Here is a 26,157-nt window from a genome sequence, read left to right as displayed (position 1 = left end):
GTGTAGACATTATGGAACAAAGGGTAGCAAAAGAGTAAGAGAGAGAGATACAGAGACAGCGAGAGAGATAGGGTGTACGGGATAAGGCTGGTGGCTTATACCACTACAAATACGGGTGAATAAAAACGATTTGGTAGAACTTACCGACACCGGGATACGGCTGGATGCCAGGGTAGGCGGCATGCGGTAGGGCAGCATCTCCGTTCGGAAGTCCTTGAGCGGGTATCGACAGGTGAAGAGCATCTGCATAAAGAGCTGTGTCAATTAACAAAATTGCGAAAATGTGGAGGATTTTGGGAAGAAGAATGTGTGTGTGTTTTTTTTTTGGGTGGAACGTTCAATGTTGGAAACTACTTACGTCCTGGGTAGGTCTGGGGTATTCCGTTGGTGTAAACCGCCTCCGAGCCGGCCGGTTGACCGTTGGGCGTTTGTGCTGCCATGTTGAAGGTAGGCATCGTGGGCGATGGTAGAGAGGGGATGGCACCGTTTACTGGCTGTCCGGAACCTGTAAGGTATATTGATATCCCGGTTGTTTACATTTTGGTCCATTCGGTATGAGCGGCAAAGCTTTCCCTGGGCACCGGTCACACTTACCGTTCAACGCGTGAGGTATTTGTGTTGCTAGTGCAGCCATGGGATTGATATACGTTCCTTGTGCGGTTGCAGCCGCCATCAGGGCCGCCTGCTGCTGCTGGGCGTAGGCGCCGTACGGTCCGAACTGGTTGAACACAAACGGACTCAGCAGGTTCATATGGCCAGCCATTTGCTGCATACGACGGAGTTGCCTCTCTTTCTCGGTGTCAGCAAACTTTACCACTAAGCTAGAGGATGCACCCTGCCGAATCCGAGCAAAGGTAGAAAAGAGACACAATTATTAACGTAACTCAACCTATTTCAGCAAAGGCACTCTCAATTCCTTCCCTCTCTCTCTTTATTACATTCTTGGACTCTCTCTAAGCGGACGTAAATCATCAGCCTATTAAGTGAAGCTAAACAACAACTGCGAAACGGATAATTCATGACCAATTATTTGGAATGGTGAGCATTGTGTGGTTCTTTTCTTTTCGTAACAGCTCAGTAAACGTTATAACATTAAGCGGACACTATCAGCTTTTGATGGCAGCTTAAGATAAATACATCAACAGCAACTACAACGGTTTGTAGCGACCCGCAGAAAAATGAACTACATAACGGGTAAGCATCTGTTTTCGTACTCGACGTTAGACGCTGCACGTTTCAGGTTAAGGAATAGTATGTATGAACATTAGTTTTCGCAAACGACACACCTTGAGCTAACTGGGCTAGCGGCCGGGCATATGCGGTCATTTTGGTATGATTAATTACATAGCTTGGTGCAAACAATATATTCTACGTTTACTGACGCAAACAGTCTGGAGAGATACGGTTGTGAGGTATCCAAACACTTAAATACAACTGCCATAGTGTACAGACAATGTTCGCTCAAACATGACACAAACACATACAACGATTACAATGATAATACATAAACACACAAACACACACTTACAACGATAATATACACATTGATATGAGATACAGCGCAAAGCAACACTCTTGAGAGGCATTGAAAGCTATTTTTGAATTAAAGTTGCTTGATCAAATAGAACAATTTCTAAAGAAACTCTTTCTAAAATATGAAATTAGCGATAAAGTTGTGAAAGTGAGATAGTTCTCAACTTTTATTGTTAAAATCCTGTTACGTAATGCTCAGTCGAGCCTGTGTTTTCTTACTGACGTTTGCTCCTTCAACCCTTGAATTTTAAATCAAAACGTACATTCCTTCGAACGTCCACAATATTGACTGCTCAAAAACACCTGTTGCTCGAAGGTACGTTCTTGATACAAGACACTACAACAAAAGAGTATGAGAGTTACCGTACAAGCGTACGACACGCCAATACCGTCCACCATATCACATCCCCATTATGTGGTAGCAAAGTGAAAGGAAAACGTGTGCAGACGGTAAAAAAAACAACTGCCAGTATCGTAGGCTGAGTGGTTCGTGTTGAGAATTTGCCCCGGGGTCGTACTTAGTCACGTCACGTCACCAGTCTAAATTGTACCCCTTTTTGAGGCAGCAAAAAAGGGAAAACTATCGTTATGGAGTTTTCAAAAGCGAGAAAAAAAACCCACATCTTCATACTTCCAAGCCACTAAACTGTGATCGTCATTTCCGGCCAACTTCCTGACATTTGATGAATTTCCATTTCATGGTGATGTCTCATAAGTGAGGAGAAAAGGAATCGCTATCTCAACTGTTGCGCTTGCATGATTCCCAGTGCGGAAACCTGTTGTTATGTTCCTCTATTTTCCCTTCCCTTCCATTCCTTAGCAATGTTGGGTCTGGGAGTTTGGTTGCACGATTAAGGTTTTCTTTAGTTCAGGTTTCCTGCTCTATGCTTCTGAATGTTCTACGTCATCGTTGGGCTGGTTCATCGTTCTATTGAAACGGAAATGATCCGTACGATATTGTACGAAAAAATCGAAAAGGCTCCAGCAAAGACAAGTTCATAAATACAGACAGACGAAAAAATTGACGATAAAATTGCTTCCTCCCAGAATGGAAAGAAAATCACATACAAAAAACGGTAGGCCCATGAGGTAGCTCTCATCATCACCTTTTAGGCTGGATTGTCAGCGCTTCGTCACAAAAGGGCATTATTAATGATGGTGATTTCTGGTTCAGGGACTATGATTTGAAGCTACCTATAAGCGCCTTGAGTAATACATCCATCAAAGAATAAAGCACTCCACCATTACAATCACGTCACGGAACGGAAAGCCGGAATATTATTGATTAACGCTGGCAGGTCACAGGACAGCTCCCGGTGGGCTTTGATTCAATTGACGCCAAGGGTGCTCACCTTGCCATACATTGACTCTGGGAAGCATTGGGATCGCTAGAGGTTAATTGATGACAAATTGAAAAGCTTCTCCCGGCGGCGAGGTTCAAACAATTATGGAATGATTTATGGAATCTTCTGTCAGGCGAAGGAGTTGTTTCGTCCGGGCCGGTTGCGTCGTTTGTTTGCAAATTGTTTTGTACATTCTTTAATAATCTGTAAAAAATAAAATAGTTTATTGTACAATGCAATTATTTTTAAACTTATAGACCATGTACACAGTATCAACCCAAGTAGGTTGCTTTGCTGAAAATTTAAGTGTGACTGTTTTCGTTTCTGCTACGAAAATATGACAAAAAATAGAGGATAATGGAGCAACCTACAGACAGGACGTTCGGGAACGTCGATAAAAATCTCTTCAAACAATAAATAAACCGTCCATTACGGACTAGGGTGGCACTGCTGGCAAATCGATTCGGCACGAGCTCAACCCAGTACCACGAAATACGGCCACCTTCGTTCGGAGAAGGGTGAACTGTGGCAAAGGACAGGCGTGCTGAAGACGATACATTTTATTGAAGAGCTTTGGCCCTAATTGAATTGAGTTGATTCGTTATCCTCTGTGTAATGTGCGCACTCGGGCCACTCGGCACATCCACTTGAAACTTCATTCCATCAATAACACTCCCTGCTGCTGCTGTTGCTACCCCAAGCGTACAAACGCCACGCCTTCGTACACCTGAGTGCGGTGAAACCATTTTATTTCATTTGTTTTATTTACTGAATGGGTTAGTGCCGGCCAGCCTTCGAGTGGTTGCGAAGTGCAGGTGATGTGAGCGCCGTTCACGGTACGGCTCGGTGGGCCCCTTCGCTAGCACTCCGTGGGGTACTTTTCTGTGGTCGGTGAAAAACTCGAGGCTCAACACACAAAAGCATTCAATATTTTATTCATTTCACCTTCTGCACTAGAAACTGTGGAAGCAAAACGGGGAATGAGATGAGGTCTTGTAGAACACAGTCTGTTGCTGCCGACGGGAGAAATCAACAGATAGGGAAACTTCTTTCCCAAGGACGAGCTACTTGAGCTGCAGCTTGTTTGCCCGATGCCCTGCAGCCATTGCGTTGCTGGTTGTAGCCGTGCATTTAGGGTTGTTCCCAAAAGCAGAACACTCTGCACACGGTACCGCTAACTTCGCCGTTGCGCCAGTAAGCGCCACTACCGTTCGGCTACCGCTGCTTAGCAACGCTTCAAGGATCACAGGAGTGGATCCTTCAGCTAGAGAAGCTTCCGACGAGGTTGGGTCTGCTCCCAGTGGGCTTGTTACATTGCAGCTAGTAAGGATGCAACATTCTAGCTCAGCGGGTCTACAACAGCAGTGAGAATGGTGCATCTTTTGCCGTGACGGCAGCATGTTGCCAGTACCATCAGTATCATCTTGGCAGTGTCTTCTCTCTGCGGGAGCTGAAGGATGGGGCGGAGAAAACAAATAAAATGTCTACTTTTATCCGACTAACGGATGCAATTTCCGTGGAATGTGTGTGTCTATGGGCGGAACGGTAAGAAAAAGTGCAAATATGATCAAGGGATGGTTGCAGCTGTTGGTTTCGATTCAATGTTATATTTTGAAATGGATGCAGCGCTGCTAGACGTCATGTAATGTATCTAAATTTGTTGACATTATTATTTGGCTATCGAGGGAATTGTGCAGTGATTGTGCCGTTAAGGACATTTTGCAAGTATCGCAGATTAGTCATATGATGTATGTCTTTTTAATAGATTTTTAATATTTTTTTTAAATTTATATGAACTATAAACTCACAATAAACTATACATACAAAACCGCCCATAAGCTAATCTTCGTTCACGCATGAACACTGAAACACTAAAATTAATCAAAACCTCCAATCTTTCATTCATCTCAACTTTTAGCCGCTTAAAAAGCTGCTGTTTTGTGGGGAAGAAATATTTTACCAAACAAACCACATCTATTTTCCGCATCAATGCAGGAGAAAGCACCAGCCTGTTCGTTCCAGAAGCCCTTTGAAACAACCTCGACCGTTGTCAAAAATTCTCTACCCAACCCAAAAGTGTGATATATTAGATGGCCCGCTTAATCTGTTGCCTCGCAAGAAACGGCTACCAAGAGCATTTGCACGATAGTTTAAACCTCAACAGCCGGTGAGACGGTGTCTGTGATGTAATGCAATGTGCATATAATGATAATATTCATAAATTGTCATGACCTCGCTCATGGCTACGGCAACTTCGACCTCCTCCTGCGAGACTGTACCGAGCTATAAATGTGCAACAGGCAGGATGGTTTTCAGCTACGGGTAAAATAACGGCCAGATAGCGTCGACTTGTACTAATAATAATAATACAACGCAACTACCACTTGGGTCTATGGACAGAGCAATGTTCTTCGTTCGCTCGGGGCCTTTACGTGCTGTGCACTGCTCGTTTCCAAAACGAAGCAAGCCAAACATTATGGAAGACAGGAGAGAGAAAAAAAAAAGTACAACATCACTAAACACGAACCGCATGTTGCATGTTCCGGTTCTAAAGCGGGGCGTTTCGAAGCTTTCACGCCTCAACAGCACCAGAAATCCCTTGCTGTAAGGAATAGAACGGAATGGGAACAAAAAGAACAATCCTTGCATTCGTATGCCACGATGCAGTGGCCAACACATACCAGCCCGAAGGCATGATGTGCCGCCCCGGGAAAAGTGGTCGCTGGTTTGATTTGAGTTTGTGTGTTCCATGTTTTTTTTCTTCTTCTCTTTTTGCCTTCGTTCGTGCCAATCGCACCGCACTGCCTTCCGTTGGCAAAGTTCCAAAATAGCTTCTCAAATAATAATGAAAGCGATTAAATAAAGTTTAATTTTAAACGACCTCATCAGCGTCACTTGCTGGCAGGCTGGCCATTTCCACCGGATCCCGGTTTGCTTTCGTTCCGAGAGGGCCCTCGAACTTTCCACCGCTCGTTACGGATGGCCAAGTAAATTGAAGGAACGCCGTGAAGGAATCCCGCTTGCAGCTGTGGGCTTTTGAATTTTTCATGTGGTTCGTAAGGTTGAGGACGGTTGAGGATGTGTTTTTTTTATTCGTTACTTTCCTCTGCTTCTTGTGCTGTTTGCTCGGCCGGACAAATGGTAAGTTTATGCGGATCGGCAGTTTTTCCTTTGCCGATGTGTTTCCTTTGCGAAAAACGCTACGCTTTGTTAGCATTCGGGCCAGCTACCGTGTGCATAAGATGCCGATTTCTCAGCCAATTTTTAGGGGGAACGTTTGCTTTTTTTTACTTATTTCAACACCATTAGAATAGCGTGTGAAGAAGAGTGGCAAAAAAGTGCCCCCAGTTTTTTTTCTTTGCTGTGTTTTCTTTGGCCTGTAGTGTTTCTCTTTCGTGCTTTTACACACCAAAGCACGATGTTATTGAAGAGCTTCTAAAAAGTACACATAATTAGGTTATTAAAGAAAAATTGATTTGCTCATCGTTTGTACGGTCGTTTACGATGTAGGGAAGGTCCAATGGCAAGGGAACATGATTTTGTTGCTTCGGATTTTTTTTGGTGGAAGCAAATATTTTCCACCGTTCCCGACACGGTTGATGAGGCTGGTATGAGAAACCTTTGTTCGTGTGTTTTTTATGCCTTCCTATTAGCTCCTTCGTTTGGGATGAAGGATGCTCCATGTTTCTGGTCGTTTTACGCACCCTCATTACTGTGCGAAGGTTCAGATCGATGTTGGGAAACATTTCATTCAGCCATCTGCCTAACAGACAACGTCGAAGGTAAAGATATTTGGCAAGATATATAAGGTGAAATGAAAAATTAAAAATCATGTACCATTTAATATCGCTTTTAACGTGTAGCGAGGCCAGTGAGCTACGAACATTAGCCAAGGCTAGCCTTTATATCAAAGAAAGGAGAAACTTTGTGAGCGGATAAAAGTTTTAAAACTTTTGCCAGCTTGGGCGGTGCAAGGTATTAGAGCAAACGAAAAAAATGGGCATTTCGACGAACAAATGATTTTAAATTTGTTTTTTTTTCATGCCTCCTACTATCCAGATGATGTTTGAAAAAAGGAAAATCATGTAAAAAAGCTCATCACTGTTAGCAAGATAGATGATGGTTGCATGCATTTTGATGGTAGGTAAAATGTGGAAAGTCATGAAAATCAATAAGCTATGAACATTAATCATAATGATGCTAGCGGGCTGCAAGCTTTAAAACATTTTTACGTTTCCTTTTTGCTGCCGTTTTACCTTTAAAAATGTTCAGGGATTCCCTCTACCGTATAACGGTGCATTAAAGCAAGATGGGAATGCTTTACAATTCACTTGCAATGCATTGTTAGCGAATGAAAAGAGAGGGGAAAAAGAAGCAAAAAGTCGTTGGTTGACAAGCAGATTTTTCTCTATTATTAGCGAGCATAAGGAATTTCATACCGCGTGACACCGAAATCCCTCATTTCTTGAGGATGCAGATGAGGCAAATAAAAATTGCATATAGCTTGAAAATTTCTATCCGTCTGTCAATTGATGGAATTAAATTTCCCTCGCTCGTGTAAAAGCGACCAACGACAAGGGAAATAACCATCCGATCTACTTTTGCCAGTAGCCCGCAAGAGCCTGACACTAGCAGCAGAGGCATGCGAATGTTCGATCTAGGGTTCTGTTGACCGGTTTACCGAACGTACCAGAATGTGTATGAGCATCCGGTGAGATGGGTGAGATGACAGCGACAGCGTGTTGAACGTACGGCCGATACGGTACGTTATCGGCTCTGCGATGACGATGTGCCCGGAAACCGGATGTCGGAAGCGGTACTTCAAATTTTAATCAAATTACTACCTAATTCAATATCCCTCCCGAAATGCCACTCCCGAGGGGCCGTGAGCGGTCGACGTCTTGTGACGCGTGGTAGTCAGCACAGTTTTCGATGCTGTTCCATGTTTGGTTTGCAGCTGACGTTTACTTTCCGTGACGGCAGGAAAACGTGGGGTATTCATAGTAATATCTACGTGAAGGATATTCATGAGAATTCAAAAAAAAAAGGAATATAGTTATTCCATCGCACACATTGCCTGTCTTTTGTTTCGCGTACTTATGTGTCTTTGCACAGTACACAGTCTTATGAGTGAGGTAGAGGAAAAAAGGAAAACGATTTGCGATTACCGTACTACCGAACAAGAAATGCTTTTGGAACGCAAGAAACAAATATAATGCAAAAAAATGAAAAACAATAATCCTCTAGCGAGACGATTTCATCCGCTCTATTTAGGTGTAACCCTAGCGGCGAGATACTCACGTACACGCGTATGCTCCCGTTTGGGTGTAATCAAAATCGAATAACTAGTGCCTTCATCGATTGATTGAACCAACAGATCTCCTGTTGGTTGAAGCACAACGAGACGAAATACTCATCCATCGTAACCACAAATCGAATGCCATGTGTAAGCAAGCTAGCACAAGGCAAAGAGGTAGAGAGGTGGACGAATGTTTTGATCACTTCTCGGCTCATAGATAATCCAACGTGCAAACGTCAGCAAAAAGTATTATCTGTGACTGTGAGACGGCATGGCACATCTCCCAACTGTATGCCTTTCAAATGGCGCATTAAAGAAGGGAATATATGTAGTAAGTTGTTGTTCATCAGCTGATAGAGTGTAGCACTGTTGTCCGTAATTTAAGTTAAAAATGACAATATATTTGCTGCGTTGGCGTCGTTCCTATTTTGTGGTTTTTATGTTTAACCATTTTAGGATTTAAAGCTGTCTGAGTTTTGCAAACAACAGACGCAATTCTTAGGGCACATTTCCAACCTTAGCAATGCAGAAAAGGATGTTTCCATCGAAAGCATCATCCGAAGAATGATCTCTTGAATATTTCCATCACATTTACTTGCATTTGCGCTGCTTTACCCTGCTCGAACGTTCATCCCAACAGCGTTTCTACCGTTTCAGTGATGAGAAACTGCATACAATCGAGACATGGGTGAAGAAATGTGGCTCAGTATCCACGCCGGGTAGGTGGAACACTAAGGAAGAAGAAGTGTAATCGAGCGAAACACGTCCGTCAGCATAGAAACGCGGAATGCTTTCACGTTTCTGGCCATCTTTTTAGCTATTCCGCCGTCCGTGTTTGCTGATGTGTCCTTGCAAAATGATACGCGACAGTCCATTGAGTTTTATATGAAAATTGATAGAAAACCTCCCCCTATTTCTTTCACTGCTTGTGCTCAGCCATTTCTGGAGCTGAAGAAATGTCGGACCATTTGACATGATATATAAATTATTACACATTTCAGCTTTCCCTCCCCGCTTCAGGCGATCCTAGGAGTGTAACTAACAGCGCAAAAAGAACGAGAACAATTCATCGTCCACTCGTTCAACGCTCTTTGCACTCGATGGAGATGAATCCTTACCGGACCGTTCCTTTGTTCGTGTCGGTCAGTAGCAGCAGCAGTAGCAGCATGGGAATTTATTTCCCGACCATTTTTCTACGCTCTCATTATACTGTATGTCTCGTGGAGCAAGTCAATTGAGTGAAAAATAAATTTTCAACTCATTCGTGCGGAACGATTTGGATCCACTGAGGGAATGTGTGTGTGTTTGTGTGTGTCGGTGGGTGCATGATTTTACCCTTATTTTCTTTTCTGTTCATGAGTCTGAGTTTAAAGTACCATCAGCACTACTTTTGTTTCTCAGTAGCACTCGTGTGAAATTAGGTTGACGATGTCTAACAAATAGGTTGAACAAAGTAGTTCGCACCGTCTGAAGGGACATTATTTCAGTGAGTTTGATTTTATGCTTCCTGAGTTTGTTGCTGGAAATACTTGTGCTTTGGCAATGCTGAAAAAGAAAAAAAAATGAAACGACAAACCTGTGTTGCGTTTCAAACGAAAGCACTCCGATTTGTTCCACTTTGAAAGGCAATAATTACGGTGTGTAATGTAAATAGCGTGTTACCGTAATTACTATGTATGTTTTACGATGCGTGGCCAACTTTCCGTGTCAACAAGCTGATGGTTGAAATGGGATAAAATATCCAGGTTTGAAGAATCTAACAGAGCAGTTCACATTTGAGGAGGCTTCACGTAAAACAAGTACATCAAAGAGGTTTTTGGTTTTGAAGCACTTGCTGGTGATGCTTTGCCTTAACATTAAAACATTTATTTTAACAAATCTTCTTTTCTTTATGATTTGCTATCTGGCAAGTGGAACCACATGTTTGATTGTTATTAGCACTATTATTACATTTTTAAATTTTCTTTATTTGCTTTTAACAGTAGTGAGAAATATGAAAACATTTTTGTTGCATAGCTAAAAGTACCAAAGTAGAAGAGAACAGTTATAAATACGCATACATTAAACGGCAAGTGTAAGAAAGCGTTCCCCCACAAAATTGGCTTGTTGCTCTCCATGCTTGCAGAGGAACGTGGAAGCATTTCTTTAACTTCTCTTTGTATACAAACACTGTTCCACTTTCTAAAGTTTGTAGTTCCATTCCTTTTTCCCTCTCTTGCCAGAAACTATCACTTATTATTTGACGTAAATACAAACATAACTGTGTAGGACTTTGCCCATAGCAACGCAATGGGTAGAAGAAAACACAGTTAAAATACAAATAAAAAAAAACAACACGGAATCAACCAATAGATTGGGCGTTGTTTCGTTTGGTTTCGAAATTGATTTTTCGCTAACTTTGTTTCCTCTCGCAACAGCAGCTGGCCACAAAATGTGTAAGTTTGTGTAACCTTGGGCACACAAAAAACGGCCTTTTCCCTGAGGAAAAGAAACGTAAGGAAAGTTTGCTATTCTTCAGCTTCCCCGGTTCAGTGTGTAGAAGTTTGTAAGTAGGAAACGATTTTGCTGCATTTTTCCATCTTGTTACCGGTCTTTACGGTAGTTATTTTCCACAGGCTTAAATTCTTAAACGAGGAAAACTTTCCTTTCTCAAAGTGTTTTTGTTGTACTCGCTGTGGGTGGGACTTATGGGTTCTTTAATTTCAAATTATGTTGTTTTTTGTTGGTCAACGTCCATGCGTATTCTGTATTTAAACATTTTTATCACTATAACTACAAATTATCAAAGGAAGGTTTATCGTTTCGTGTGTAATGGTTTTATTGTTGTCATTCTTTAAACATCATTCTATAATATAAATCTATTCTAGAAATAAAGCATTCCAAATTTACACTACAAACATAAAGTAGGACGTTGTTGCAATAGTAAAAAAATACATTGTTTCTATTATTCGTGTTCATACTGTACTTCTGTCAGATATTTTTCTTAGCCCATGGAATATTATTCAAGTCTGTTTTGTCTGTATTTCACTAAAACATAGACAACATTCGACATTCATTCGACATGAACTGCTGTGGACCACTTGGCCAATTACAGTTTATTTGTTTGCAATCGATTTTTTTTTCTACCTTTTGCATGGGTGAGTGTGCGAGTACAGTACTTGAGGAGGATGAAAAGAAATGCTGGAAGTTTATGTGATCCCTTCGTCGCGTTCAAAGTCACTGAGGGAAAAAGAATGCAAAAAACAACTGATCCAAAGAACCTACACAAACGATAAAATGTTGCAAGCATGGTAATAGCTCGACGCAGACACTGTGTATTCCGTTCCGCTCACGGTAACCATACAGTGAGCTCACACCAACATAAAGCAAAAAAAAAAGGAACGGCACAAGTTGCACAAGTACGTTTGTCGATTCTGTACCGGGACAGAGTGCACTCGATATTTATATGTAGATTTGTTTTTAAACCATAAAACTTCCATTCCCCACCAACCTATCGGGCTTTTGTTGCCACTAGGCCTTTAGAGGTTTAGCAAAGGAAGGAGCCCAGCTGGCTCCAAGTGGTGTAGGTGTTGAGGGTGCTTTTCTATTATTACACAATATGTACGGTGAAATGAAACGCCCATAGATGAGTTCCTCGCTCCCGTCCGAAGGAGGATTGGATTGAATTGCTTTGCCCGGCGAGCATGTCTGCAAACGATGTGATCATAGTCAAGCCCTATCATCGTCAAGAGGATTGCCCTGGCAATGCTTACTCCCAATCGCCTCTCTCCCAGTGGGCTCGAGCCGGTAGAGAAACTGGATCTATCTTCATTTTGCAACCATATACCACAATGGAACGGTTTGAAAGGATTGTCTGTCGGTGTATTGTTGTTTTTTTTTATATACAGCCAGTTGCTTGGACACGAGAATAGGAAAGGATAATTTTAAAGCTCTATGAAGCGCCATCCGTGAACACATTGCATGCTGATATACTTTGTAAGAGTAACCATTTTGCACAGACTGGTGGCTCAATTCGAGAGGCGGTACTCAATTCTATCGACAGCGTGTAGTCATAAGAGGCTTAAACTCATCTATCATACTTTAAATATGGCTTATTACATCGAAGAGCTATTGGAGAAGTCAAAGAGAAAGAGATAGGGAGGAGGAGGGCGAGGAGAGAGCGTGAAAGATTGAAAGGATGGGAAATTAAACATGCTTATCCTTAAAAAGAGTATAACTTAGGTTTTGTCCGGATCATATTTTAAATCGGTTGAAGTTAGTCAGACAACGTAAATAAGGTAATGGTAATAAAAGAGCGATTAAATACATTATATTTAGAAATAATTATGCAAAACCATTCAAATATTCAACACTTAATAGCATAATCTTATCATTTTCATAAAAAAGTAGACAAAAGTTGAAAATACGTTGTGTGAAACCGATTTGAAACAAAATTTGTACTAAAACACATAGTTCTCCTTTTCTACCACAGTCTCATTCTCTACGGACCTGTGGTCGATTGGCGTCAACCACCCCGCGTCATGCTGTTAAACCAACGGCGACGAAATGCAAAATATGGCGTGGCAAACAGTCGCAATGGAGAGAAATATGGGAGTGAAAAATAGAATATTCATGATTCAATTTGTAAACATCAGCGGAAAAACTGCACACGGCCTTCTGGTTCAGGGTGTGCAAAGCTGTTGCTCTATATATCGCATTACCAGGAGATTTTCCGACCCCCTCACACTCGACACCTTCATTCTTCCCCTTTTTTCGGTCCACCGAAAAGAAGAGCGAGCTGGAGTGCTGGTAGCACCTATTCCGCATCTATTGCTTGCTGAATGCAGCTCTATCTGCATTTGATGCTACACTTTGCATTGGAATGTTTTTGCTTTTTCCGACACATCCTCGCAACACAACCCTACGACCTCGCTGCGGGACTTAGAAATAGCCATCTTTATGGGATGAATCCGAGCCACAGCCTTTTCCCCGTTAACCCCAGCGCAAGGCACTCCGCTCATCAGGAAGCGTTTGATGGAGAGATCGAGCGTAGCGATGGAAATGAGATGCAGTTTCATTTTCTAATTTGCATAATCGCACGACAACCAACCTATCTCCGGGTACTCAACGCCTGTTTTTTTTTTGTTTTCGTCTCCAGTGCCACTGCTCATGGATGCAAATACAACATGCAGCTCAACCGGTGTCCGACACCGTGCACAACCCGTATTCGGATGGAGCAAATCTGGATTTTCACTTATAATTTGTTGATTATTTTATGCGATCTTTGCCGCAAAACTGAAATTTAGCTACTCCGTTGCGGCGGAAGGAAACCACTTAAATCCGGGATTAAAAGTATCGTTGCGCCAGTAGTACCACCAGCACCGGAGTACGGGTACGACCGAGGGGTGATAGGGTGGATGGTAAAAGCTGTTCTCATTATATTTCCGAAAGATAAAATACAGTTTAGCACATATTATGCGACGACAAGAATATGTTTTTGGTGTCTAAGGTTTCCTTCCATTGGCTAGCCGGCAAGGGTTGCCCGGCAAAGCAGCAAAGGAGCATGGTAGACGCGTTTCCTTTTTCGAAGAACAGAAATTAAGTTATCTACCCAACGCCAGTCCGGTTAACTACACAGATGCTGTGGACACATTCACAACCCGCAAAGCACACATGGCGACTGCTGGGCCCCTCGCCGAACCCAAGCAGACAGCATTAGTCCGTTGTCCTGGCTACAAACGTACATCCATTTGAGCATAAAAGCAACGGCTCCGATGGGACAATGGGGTGGATATTCGGGGAAAATTCGTCCGTATGTGAGGGTAAAACTTTCTCCAATTCGATTAAGCTGCCAGCGAACCGCTCGGAACCGTCTCGGCAGTGAATGGACAGGTCCGGCTGGTACCCAGCGCACAGAAGTGTAACGCTCTACTACACGGACGCTCACGAGCTCAGTAATGAATGCATGTCACATAGGATATCTTATAATTAAACTGTTTTTCTTTCGGTACGCCTTTGGGGGGGGGAGGTTGTAATGAAGCCATCGCAGCCATCGACGCTAAGGGTGAATTTGGCGAATCCCCCCTCCTCCCTCTCCCGTAGCGGGTCCACCGGCGTCGTGCTTTCGCTTCCGCTTCATCGCGTCGTCCACAAAACCGGTCTGTCTGTCTTGATGTGTTGGGTGGAAGTTTTTAATCTTTTGTCTAAAATCTCCTCTCCCCTCTCGTGGAAGAGCGCCCAGGGACTGCTTCATAAAACTATCCGGCCAATATCCCTTAATTTAGGTAGTTTAGAAACTTGTTCCCCGATTAAAATCCTTTCTTGAGCAAGGGTGTTCTCGGTTTGTGTCCTGCACCAGGGAGCGAGAGTGACATCATCGAAATCGAACCCCATAGGAAAGCCCTTAAATCCTTCGGTCGGTACTGACCCACCCACTTTTCCGCCAGCTCAACCCCAACACGATAGAGACACGATTTCTGTAAGTTTGTGACAAATTTTATAACTCTCATTTAGTGCGACCGACACACGGTAGCTCACTGGTGCTACATGGTGTTTTGGGGTTATCCACAGCCACGGCATTCACTGGTCCTGCTGGTTTGGGTTGGGCGGGCTTCGGAGTTTCTGTGCTCGTTTCATTTTACAGCTTGACTTTTACCCATTGTGGTCGAACGATCGTAGTGCGGTAGGATTAAGCGGCATCGTGCTGAGATTTCCAATGTACCGTCAGTGACCTTTCACTTCTTAAGAAAGCGACATACTCGTTGGAATTAGTTACAATGGTTCGATGAACGGAAGGGATAGGTGTCCGGTTGAATGCGGGGTGTTTAAATGTCGAGCGATATCAGTGAGTAGATTGATTTGTTAAAATCTACCCGAGCAAACCCGTATGTTTGCATACGTTGTGGGTTACCCTCGAGGGGAAAACTTTTGGACTGGAACAATTAAAAGATTCAAAGTCAAAAAGAGACATCCGTATTGCGTTGGCAGCGTTTTGATAGTTAAGATTAGGATTGTGATGAGGATAAGGATTATTGAATGGCACAGCAGGTTGATGTCAGTGGAACATGTTAAGGATTACTAAAATAAGCACTTATTTCGATTGCACCGCTGTAAAAACTAAGCTACAGTACGCATTTTATACGTTTGCTTGTGTACTCGAGATTCTCTAAAATCTATTTTTTTTTTGTAAATAATTTTCCCTTGACGCGTATAAAACCTTTGTACAAAAAACTTCGAAAGGTCTTGAAAAGGCTTGATTGCACTTAATTTGGTCGAATGTAGTCACAATTTTCCTGTATAAGCCTCCACATGCTGTTTCATTGCGTCCTCAGACTTCTATCATCATGAGTTGTGTTACGCTGTTTCACAGCTGCATAGTGTTTTATGCGGTGTTTGTAGCAAATACAGCTATAGGGTAAATATTTATAATCACTTAATCATCGCAATAACGTACACTGGTCTGGTCAGCGCCAACACTTCACCGTCCATGCTATGGTCTTCTGATGAGTCATCGCCACCAGTGAAGCCATTCCGTTCAAGGCGTCTTCGAAACAAAGGAAGCTCCAGTGCGGCGAACCGAAAGAACTTCAGCATTCGTGGCCGATATCGATGCCGACTAGTTGATAGGAGCTTATCAGCATTGTTGAACGAGCAAAAAAAACCAAACAAACAAAAAACTTAATCCTCATCGAACGAGTAAAGACGGTACCACAAATATTGATCGGGACCCTTCGGTAGGGTGGCATGGTAGACCATCAGGTTGAAGCAACCACTTGTAGTTATGGTGCCTCGACACGCCCAGCTCTGTTGCTGTGGGTGCACTCGAAGCTCGGTCGTGCGATATTAGTTTATCATTAAAAGCAACAAGCAGCACGCGAGTTGGGAAGGGTGATAGAGGCAAAGCCGCGAAGAGGTTTGTTCCGTTTCGTTCCGGTTCACATTGTGAAACCACAACCGTTTGAGAGTGTCTATGCACGATGTGTTTAAGGGAAGCATGAGCACAAATTGATTAAATTGTGTTTGAAGGAAGACCGCCAACAATGTTCAGATTAAGTTTACATTCACAACAGTTCGCCCTACACACTACATATCCTTGTCAAATGAAGACGCGGACGAAGCTCCAGTGTGCATAGAAAGAGGCTTTATTATTCAATATACTAGCGCCACACAGGACAAGATCATTAGTGCACACAGACGGGCACAGACAGCGCGCAGTATGTTTAGAGGTTCTTTTTTCTGCTTCTTTTTTTCACTAGATCTGTTCATTCTATCATCCTGCCGGCACCGAGAGCAAAACATTTTCGTATTCGAAGAACCATGTACCTTTAATAAACATTCGCTCAGCATGTTGTACTGTGAGCGCGCGCCCGCCGGCAATATTGCTACAACCTTTCGCATTCGGCAGCAATCATGGCACCCGATGTAATGCAATATCCTCACTTCGTTCTTCTTGTATTCCGTGATGTTTTTATCCCCTTTCTTCGCCCTCTCGTATTTCGCCACTTCGGGAGGGTTACTGAGGTATCAGGGCGGTCGGAAAATCAGCGAAACATGCGATTCGTGTAGCCGTGCAGTGGCAGCTGAGAGGTTTAACGGGAAGAGAATGAACCAGGTACGGCTCATCGCACGGAATCGCACCTTTGCGTCCGAGTATCAATTTTCCGATCCGCCTATCCTTGACACCGAAAACTACGCCTACGCAATCCATCGATGATTGATTGCGCACGACATGGAAGCCTTGGGTTATGGGCTGAACAGAGAAGGTATGTGAAGTGATAGAAAACTCAACCAGACCGCATGTTAGTTTTTTTTTGCTGTATCTGTTCCTTTTTTTCTACTCTGGTAAGAAGCAACTGAAACGTGCCACTGGAAAAAGGAGAAAGTTTGTGCAATTCTTTCCGTGGCCGTGCTATGCCTCTTTCAGTTTTTTTTGTTTTTCTTTTTCCTCGGCTTCGCCACGGAATACAAACGGGGATCGGAAATAATAACCTACAACGTTCGTCCTCCACCACCAGCGGTGTGTGTGTGTGTACCCGTGTGTTAGTCAAGCCGGCGACGTGGACGTGATTCTGACGAGGAACCGTCGCGTAACCTGAGAATCGGGAGGAAATTGAGTTATATTTTCCATTAAAGCAACTTTAGGGAGCGATCTAAAGGTTGGCCGGATTCCAATCAGCCCCGGCCGTCCAGGATGCCCCCCGGGGAATTGGCGCAACCGAAAACCTCGAACCACCGTCCTGTGCCAAAGTCGCAAAACAAGCATAAATCAATATTTTTGATGAAGAAACTTTTCTTACAGCGCGCACGAAGGACAGGTTGGTGTGTGTTTGTGTGATTGTGTGGTCGGTTCTGTTCCTTCGAACTCCGGAGCTCCAGAGTAGCTGCCCGAGTAGATTGCGAAGGCGAGCTGTCTTAAAGTATCTTTGACGACTTGCCCTCCTTAGAGAGTAGCTTTTGAAGTAACAAAGTCCTGAGGGATATTAGTTCGTCAAACGATTGGCCGCACTGTTAGAATCTAACCTCTCACCACAGAACAATGCATTAGCGTTCATTAGAAGCAACTGTGGGTGGACGGGCGTTGTTGAAAATAGGCATGTAACATTATGTTATGGAGAAATATAACTGTGTCCATCGCATGCCAGATGCATTTAAAAATATAGCTTTAAACTAAAACGTTTTTAAAAGTCTCTTGTTATAAGTTATTTTGTTTTACATACCACCGTTTCAAAACCTATGTTTTTGAAACCAAAATGTTCACTACAAAAAGAAAACAATATTCTGCTATGACTTTCAAATGTTAGGGTTGCAAAAGCTGACACAAATTTCTTTCAAGTCCTTCATCATGTCCTGCAATCATCATCATCATCATCATTATCCATTCCATCATCATCTCCCCTCGTTTATTTGAGTTTTCTTTCGTCGGGTTAGTTAGTGTGTTTAACCTGTCCGTCGATCTTTTATGTCATTTTTCGTCCCAGCGTTTGCAACTGACCGGTTTTCCTATTCACCCATCCATTCCGGTGAACTATTCACCATTAGCACAGCGAGAGAACGCTAGATGGCACCGCGAAAGTGGTCCAAAGTCCCAGCTCGTGAACTGCTGCCCGGCCCCAGTGGATGGTCCGAACCGGGCTTTGTTTTCGGTTCGGTCGGGTCGCTTGTTTGCTTTACGCCCGAAAGGGCGCCACCTGCAACCGAACCAAACGGAGCAAGCGTTGTAACTGGTGGTTCGCAACGCGGCGGCCGCGCCTTTTGCTTTAATGATTCAACAAACATAATCTGCATATTTCGTTCCCAGCGCTCTTCATTTGCTTCGCCCACCGGCACCGGATCCATTAGTGGCGTCGAGGCTTCAACCTTCATCGGAACGGACTCGACTGTGGACTGTGGAAATGCGCGACAGGGAATGTACTGAAGGCAGGGAGCAGGTGGAAAAATTTTACATTTTCTCCACCTCCACCATACCGTTACAAGCGTCCGGAAAGTGCCAAGCTGGTTGGATGGGAAACATTAACAGTGCCACCTTTTGGTACGTTGCATCTTTGTCCGTGCGCCCGTGTCGGTTCGGCTCGTTCACTTGGCGGTTGATTTGCCCATTGGAGCAAACGTCGCCGAACTCAACCAGCTCTTTCATCGAGTCTCCACCCATTCCCCCCCACCCATTATTTTCCTCTTCAGCGTTCACTCGGTTCGCTTGTTCAGAGTGACCGTTTGTTTGTTTTGGTAAAATTGAATAAATCCTAAAATAATATTAATATTTAAATACCGTTCTCTGAGTCCGAGTCTCGGGCCGACTGTGCTGAATAGGAATGCACCGACAGCAAGGATGATGACCCGGACACTTTTGCAACAGCGAAACCCGATCCGAGCGGACGCTAGCCGGCCCAGAAGCGTGCTTTTTGATAGCATAATCTCCAGCTGCGTCCGTACAGACACGTCCGGTGGATTAGAGGGCCTCGCTAATGTTGCTGGTAGGACGCACTGGAGGAGTAAGGGAGGGGCAAAAGCAGCACAAACAAACAATCGCGTTCGTACACCGCTCACCGGAACATAGCCCACCGGGACAATCGAATGAAAGTGGATTGGTCTGGTTGAATCGGGCTCACATTTAGGTACAGGGAGACGAAGGTGTGTCTCGGGAGAGTGGTCTGTAACAGGAGTGTTAGCAATCGTGATGTGCGAGTGAAGTATTGGGCATACGCAAAAGGTACTACTGAACCTGACCGTACTTTTGCTTTAGGGGAGGCGTTTAACTGTAAGGTTTTTTTCGATCAATTCTCATCAACCATCATTTGCAACCAGTTTAGCGATGGATGAGGTGGGCATCGGTAAAAAGGTTAGTCCTATTAACGGATTAAGACGAGAAACACCCAAAGAGAAGGGGATAAACATTATGATCAACATAAGATGTAAATAATAACACGTAGCGGAACTTGGGGCAAGTATGCCACCTTAAGCATTTCAAGTTATAACTCACTAAAACGTGTTTTTCAAAAGCCGATTTAAATCTCATAACCATTTTACATCTATTTCCTCACTTATAAATGAGTTTCGCTTGAAAAAAGTGCAAACAAAACAGTTTTTGAAGTGTTTTAAAAAGGATCCAAAAAGACGTTCTTTTTTGGGCTATGGGGCAAGAGTGCCACTCGTATGGGGCAAGACGGCCACCTGGTTAAAATAACCGTATTTCTTAGATAGTTGGAAATTATTACGTTTGTACCACTAGTGTATGTATTCCTACATGTATTTAGTCACCAATGAACCCTTTTTGACCACCAATTGTACCACAATATGGTTTTTTTACTGTTCTGTTTTTCTGGCGTGGAATCCGCTAACAATAGCGCACCATTCCGCAGCACGCTACAACAATGTTTACATTTTTGACAGCTCGCGCCTATGAAAGATGGCGGCACACTTGCCCCAAACAGAGATGGCACACTTGCCCCAAAAGTTGTAACTTTCTTGAAATTGAATTTTTCAGTGACAAAAAAAAAAGTTTTTTTCAACTAACCCCACAAAAAATTATACGTTTTTTTCAGCTATACGGTGGTGTAAATATTTTCTCGGTTGATTGTTCGCATGATTTTTGAGAGCTTATTTGGTTGGATTAAAAAATTATAATATTCTGCTCTATTTTGAAACTCAATATAAATCAGTTCAAAACAATGGGAAATATCGATTGGTCTATATGAAATTAGGCTCAGAAAACTTAGTCATTGGAAAGCAACCAACTGTATACACAATTGATCATTAAACTAAAGTTTTTAAGGAAAAATGCTTGGTGGCACTCTTGCCCCGTATGGCACACTTGCCCCAAATTCCGCTATGTATACTCGCTGTGATAAGCTAGCAGAATATTCTTTTTTGTAACATAAAACCCTTCAATTTAAGCGCAACACACCATACCAAAGGAAATTTAGATTTCTATCACTAACACATAACAAAGAACGGAGAAAAACCTAAAATACTTGCATGTTACAGTGAGGCTCTTATCCGTTTTCTTTTTCCTTTTCACCAAATCATTGTTACGTTACTACATGAGGACGAACTCCTATAGTAGCGATTCTTCGTACCAAAACCAACGAAGAAATAAATAAAGGAAAAACCTTCCGGATATTCACATTTACGGTTCCTTTCATCGAAATTATCACCATTATCATAACGGAGCCATTAACATTTAATTTAATGTTGGTTCTCCAGCACCCGGGCGAGAGCCCCGGTCGCCTGGGGGTGGCCTTTTACAAGCACAATCTCCATATTGTGGTGGTGGCAGCAAAATGGCAATACGAGGCAACGATCGGCGAGATTTTAGTCTCGAAGCTGCCATTTCAAAGCATTACGAGCTTGCATGGGGAAGCGAAGAAGGGAAACAAAATTTCACACTCACGCCCGCTCTCACATACCACCGAAATGGGAATGATTGTTCCATGGTCGTAATCGTGTTTCCTCTTCGATTAAAGCTTGCCGAGCGTCATTTTCAAGCCATAAATATTGTGTGTAAGGAGGGACCCTGGGGCGAAAGAATATGCAAGCTTGGTTTATTTTTTTCGTTGTTGAAATTTCCGAAGAGTGTAGAAATGTTGGCCTGCATCAAGAAGGATACGAAAAACACACATTTCCACAAGCCATATGGAACCTTTTGGCGAACCAAACGTTCATTGACGGTGGGGATTACCCTGATAGAACGCCGAATCGGTCGGAAAGCGCTCGAATCGAACCACGCGTACCACGATGAGGTATAAGGAACGAGCTCAAATACTGTAAGGCAAACATTAAATATTGAACTATTAAGGGATCGACGAATCCCATCCCGGTGGTTTGGAGCTTGGCGTGGGGAAGGGACATAAATATTTGAGTGAAAGATTCTGTTTTTTTCTGCTTTTTGCTTGCGTGCTGCTTGTGCCAGTGAAAGTCAAACACCGCTGAGAACAATATTTGGTGCCCTAAATGCTGAGCTGCTGATTTCAAACGATGATCGATCTTTCGACGTTCTCCCGAAGTCTTATGAAGGTTTTGGCCATTCTGTGTGGTGAGCGGTTCCAAAACGAATCTGCCACTAGAGTTGTTTGTTTTCAATTTCATTCGATTTTACGATTCCATCACTTTCCATCTCCACCAGCACCAGGGGTTGGGCTTGTTTTGATCCAAATAATTCCAGCCAGTTTGTGAAAAGTGCAACGATGATAGATTTTTGGTGGCTGTTTTTTCTTGGGTAAAGGCTACATTTTACGTGAATGGGCAGCCATCAGTCCTAAAATGTATGAAATCGTAAGCGTACAATATCACAAAACAGTTTCCCCTTGCGAACATGCGATGTGGTTCGTGTCGGCTATAAATTTTATTGATCCATCTAGATGTGCTTGGCGGGAAAGCGCTAGCACACTTTGGCCACAAAAGGCTTTCCCGCCAGGCACTGGGGCACTAAAAGCAGTCCGTTCGATTTTGACAGCTTATCCCACTGCGCAAGGACTTTCGATTGGATCAGAATCTATCGTTTCAAGAGTAAAAGTGGTCCGACGCTTTTCGTCGTTACTGATAACCCGGTCGGCCAGAACACAACGTCCCCACAAAGGGAAGGGTAACACGTAATGGAATTTCCCCGAAAATTGTTGTCAAGCAAAGTAATACTTTCCTGCCCATTTGTGGCAGTGTTCTTTCGCTATTCACAGCCTCCACCTTCTGTACCGGTTGCGCTTGGATGTTGCCCCGAAACGGTTTCGGTCGGATTTCTTGTCAATAAAACCATCAAAAATTATGGCACTGGGAAATATTAATAAAGGAAAAGGCGAGCGTACGATAAAGAGTAAATTGTATCGATACGTTGTGCAATAAAACATCGGCGCATAAAATGTTGTTGCTTCAAATCAAAACCTGCCCATTGGATGGGGGATGGTTTCAGTGGGATGCTGGCCAAAGCTAGACCGGCACGCATTTTATGGCAATTTTTGCCGACGGTTTTTTCGCCTTCGCATCAGAGATTGGCTGGAATGTAAGTGAGAGTTTTATGTGTGTATTTGTACGGTTCTTACACGACGAGAAACACTAAAATTGTTGATTGGTTTTTGAATAAGTGCTGCGATGCGATAAAATGAAGAGGAACTAGTTGTTGCTAGTAAATTATGCGTTCGGGGTAGAGGGGATCGATTTCAAAGTAACTCACAAAATGTGGTTATAGGTACGGCAAAAAACAGGTTAAAAATGAAATGTAAACTGTCAAAGTAATGTCATGTAATTATCAGTTAAACGTAAGTAACTACATCATTTATTAATGCAATACAAAAAAACATTTTTTTAGTCGGGCATTAAAATAGCTCCTATAGTTTTGTGAATAATCAAATCTCAGAAAGCCTCATAAGATATTCAGACATTTCTTTTCTATTAGAACCATAATTGCACTGGTAACGCACTCCTTCCTGAATTTAATTGAAGCTAACACAAATCCACTACCCTTAAGATAGCAAGAGCAGCTGACAATTTGAATATTACAATGTGCAGCTGTTGTCGATTTTCTGGTTTCCAGCCTACCTAGCTTGTCGGTAAGCGTATGATCACCCAGGATGCAGACTAAAAATCTCGTCTCACAATGCAGCAAATCCGACCGAAGTCTACCATTATCTTCGTTCGGAGGGAATGGGGCCCATAATCCAAACCACCGTGAATGAAAGGCCCAGCAGCATTCAACAACTTTTTCTCTATTCACCATTGGTGCGGAAAGTCGAACCGAATGAAGCCACACCATCATTACCATCATCGGCAGCATTGTCGATGATCGTTTCCTTTCACGTACGAAAAAGCCAACGGGTGGAGGGAAGAGCTTCTTCGAGATTGAACGGGTTTTGTTGTGAGTTTTCCAGCCCACCTTTGGCGTACCGATCAGCCGGATTTGTCTTCATGTTCGAATATGCAATCACTCTTCCTCCCGTTTGATTTTCCGCTTTGCTCGGTCGCTCGGATGTATGGATGGTCCTATTCATAAAATATATAGGCGCATATTAAATAGCAGGTTTAGTAGAAGGAACAAGAGAATAAGAGCGCTGGATGGGAAGATGAGTGAGCGGCCCAACAGACGATTGATGGTGCTTCAATAGAAGACCAAGCTGATTTTCGACCACCATCGCAGCCAGCCTGTTGCCTGCTCACGAGCGAGTAAAGGATAATCTTTTACCATCGGTTGGAAAGTGATTGGAAGATCCCCGATGAATGGGACCTTCCCCTATCTTTGGGCAACAGGCGGGACGTGCTACGAAGTCTACTGTTGAATGGAGAACAAAGAGATTATCTGCCGGCGGCGGAAGGTCGTCCGTTTTCGAAACCACCTTTTGATTATGGTGTCCAAGTGGTGAATGTAAACGATTTAGCACCCTAAAAAGTCTTGCGAGATTGAAAACTTTAGGCAAAATAGCAGGTACAAATTTTGGAAAAGATTTTTTTGTTGCAATAAACTTAACCCTAATAGCTATCGTGATATTTAATAATGTACGTAAACTTTATACACTTTAAAACAAATTAAGCAAACAGAACAAAAATTGAAATTTTCTTTCCAAATTATTTTGTCAATCAATAGTAGCACAAAAGAGCAAACCTTGCTAAACGATTTGCAGGGATGTTTTTGCCCGTAGCAAAAACACCTGTACAAAAGCACCATTCAATTAAAATGTCAACTCGGTGCATGTCTGCACCCCGGAAAGGCCCAAATTAAAGTGCAAAAGGGTTGCACCTGCAGCAGTACGGTAGGTCGCCGCCCGGAGCTGACGTTTAATCCTTGCAGTCTAAGCTCCGATCGGACCAGCGACACAAAGCAGCGATGTCTCCTGTGCCCACGGATACACAGGCGGATTTAGCAACTCCCGTTACAGCTACCGGGGCCAACGGAAATGACCGTGCAGTGACTAAATAAATATTGTTCTACCACGCAACCTACTACCACTGACACAACCTCTCTCGCTCGGCGTTTTTCCAATCCAGTTTCGACGGTACCATACGAGCTCCAGCCGGGTGTGAAGCTGTTCGAAAACACCGGTACACAGACACAGGGAATGCGTTTACAAAGCACACAACTGGTTGGCATTACGCGAATCTACATGGAGGGGGGGCACACGCAGTCAGACGCACGTTTTGAGCACACAACATTTTACCCAAAATAGTTGACACGCACGTTCTGGCGTGCACTTTCACACTGCTGCTACCGCGCTGCTGCTGAGTGGCAGAATTCTGTGGAATAGCTGACATTTCCCCGTCGAAGGTACGGGCATCGGCTATTATTGTAGGTGACAGTGTGTGTGCTTCCCTGTGCGCCACAAATGCACTGCAGCAACGAGTAGGTCCATGGGCTGGACTACGGCACCGGGTGGAAGTGAATGTACAAATGGCAAACAGAACCCGGCCAGGATGTGACACGGAGTGCATGCGTACGCTAAACAATCGCCCGAACTGTTGCGCTCAAATACTTAAAGCGGGATTGTGGAGGGTGAGCATTGTGGGCATTGGTCCATGGGTAGCGGCGAAAATGTGTGGAATTTCAAGTTTCAGCTTGACACCACATTTCACAAACAGGTCGCACATGCTCAGCCCCAGCTGGAGCTGGCGGCGGTTGGTGTGAATTGTACTACCGTCAGAAGAGCACTTAGCCGCCACGGCGACACGAGACAATGCAACACCTTTCGTTCGTAGCATAGCGTAAAAGACTGTGCGTGTTCTCAATGGACTAAGGATGCCTGCAAGCCGTGCTCTATCATCATTAAAGTACGTCTTGTTTCAAGAAACAGCAGATAAACAGCTTTAAGCAGTACCGATAGGCATGCTTGCTTTAAGAATTACCCAAAGGGGCAACAATAAAGCTCACAAGAAACATCGGTAATGGTGCTAATAACAATAAATACATATTTTATTCGCACATCGCCCATTACTCGTCCAGTATTTGCTGGGAGGGTAGCGTAAGGAAAGATAGCCTCTATTATTGCTCCGTTAGTTAGTCGGAGCAGTGGCTTTAGTAGAAGCGAACCCTATTTTATTGATTGTTCGTGAGGCGAAAAGGGAGTTTGTTGTGCATTAACCACCAAACATGGCTAGGATGGAATGTGAGACACAAACCAGGCGATGAATGAGCGAAATTGAGCATTCAATAGAAAAAATTGTTAGCAAAGCATGGCAAAAAGACTGTAAAACCAAACGAAAAAAGGGCTCACCTCCGCACGTATGCTGTATTATTGGATTAGCAACTCTTTCAATGGATATAAATTTAAAAAATGGACCAATACATTGTCTGCACGAACAATAGGAAACGGACACAGAAACAAAAACACACTCACTCTCTTTCTCTTGCTATAGCCAACGGTCCTTTGCACGTTTTTTGCACCTAATTGGTTGTATATGATGGTGCCGAAAACCAATGATGTCAACAACGGTGTCCCAATACGATATTCCCCAGCGGAAATGTGGGCACGAAAAGTGTCCTCCTCTTCCGTTCCACACTCACACACATTCATGATGAGCCGATGCGCCTTA

The 26,157-nt window shown here is 43.4% G+C and overlaps 1 protein-coding gene across 39 annotated transcripts in view; it reads right to left on the bottom strand.

Annotated features, from left to right (window-relative positions):
- LOC1275761 (CUGBP Elav-like family member 4) overlaps positions 1–26,157 on the bottom strand; it is a 320,099-nt gene that overhangs the window by 16,562 nt on the left and 277,380 nt on the right. For 30 of the 39 annotated variants that reach the window (XM_061648898.1, XM_061648900.1, XM_061648908.1 and 27 more), the window contains 3 exons: positions 595–835; positions 359–505; positions 145–255 (listed from right to left, as the gene is read on the bottom strand). In XM_061648898.1, the coding sequence (XP_061504882.1) occupies positions 145–255; positions 359–505; positions 595–835 (499 nt within the window). The remainder of the gene's footprint in view (positions 1–144; positions 256–358; positions 506–594; positions 836–26,157) is intronic. The other 9 variants (XM_061648899.1, XM_061648901.1, XM_061648909.1 and 6 more) reach the window with 1 other exon arrangement.

The sequence above is a fragment of the Anopheles gambiae genome, chromosome 2 (assembly GCF_943734735.2).
Source record: "Anopheles gambiae chromosome 2, idAnoGambNW_F1_1, whole genome shotgun sequence".
NCBI classification, from domain to species: Eukaryota; Metazoa; Arthropoda; class Insecta; order Diptera; family Culicidae; genus Anopheles; species Anopheles gambiae.
The sequence above is the reverse complement of the archived record's forward strand: the minus strand, read 5'-3'. Positions and strand labels throughout refer to the sequence as shown.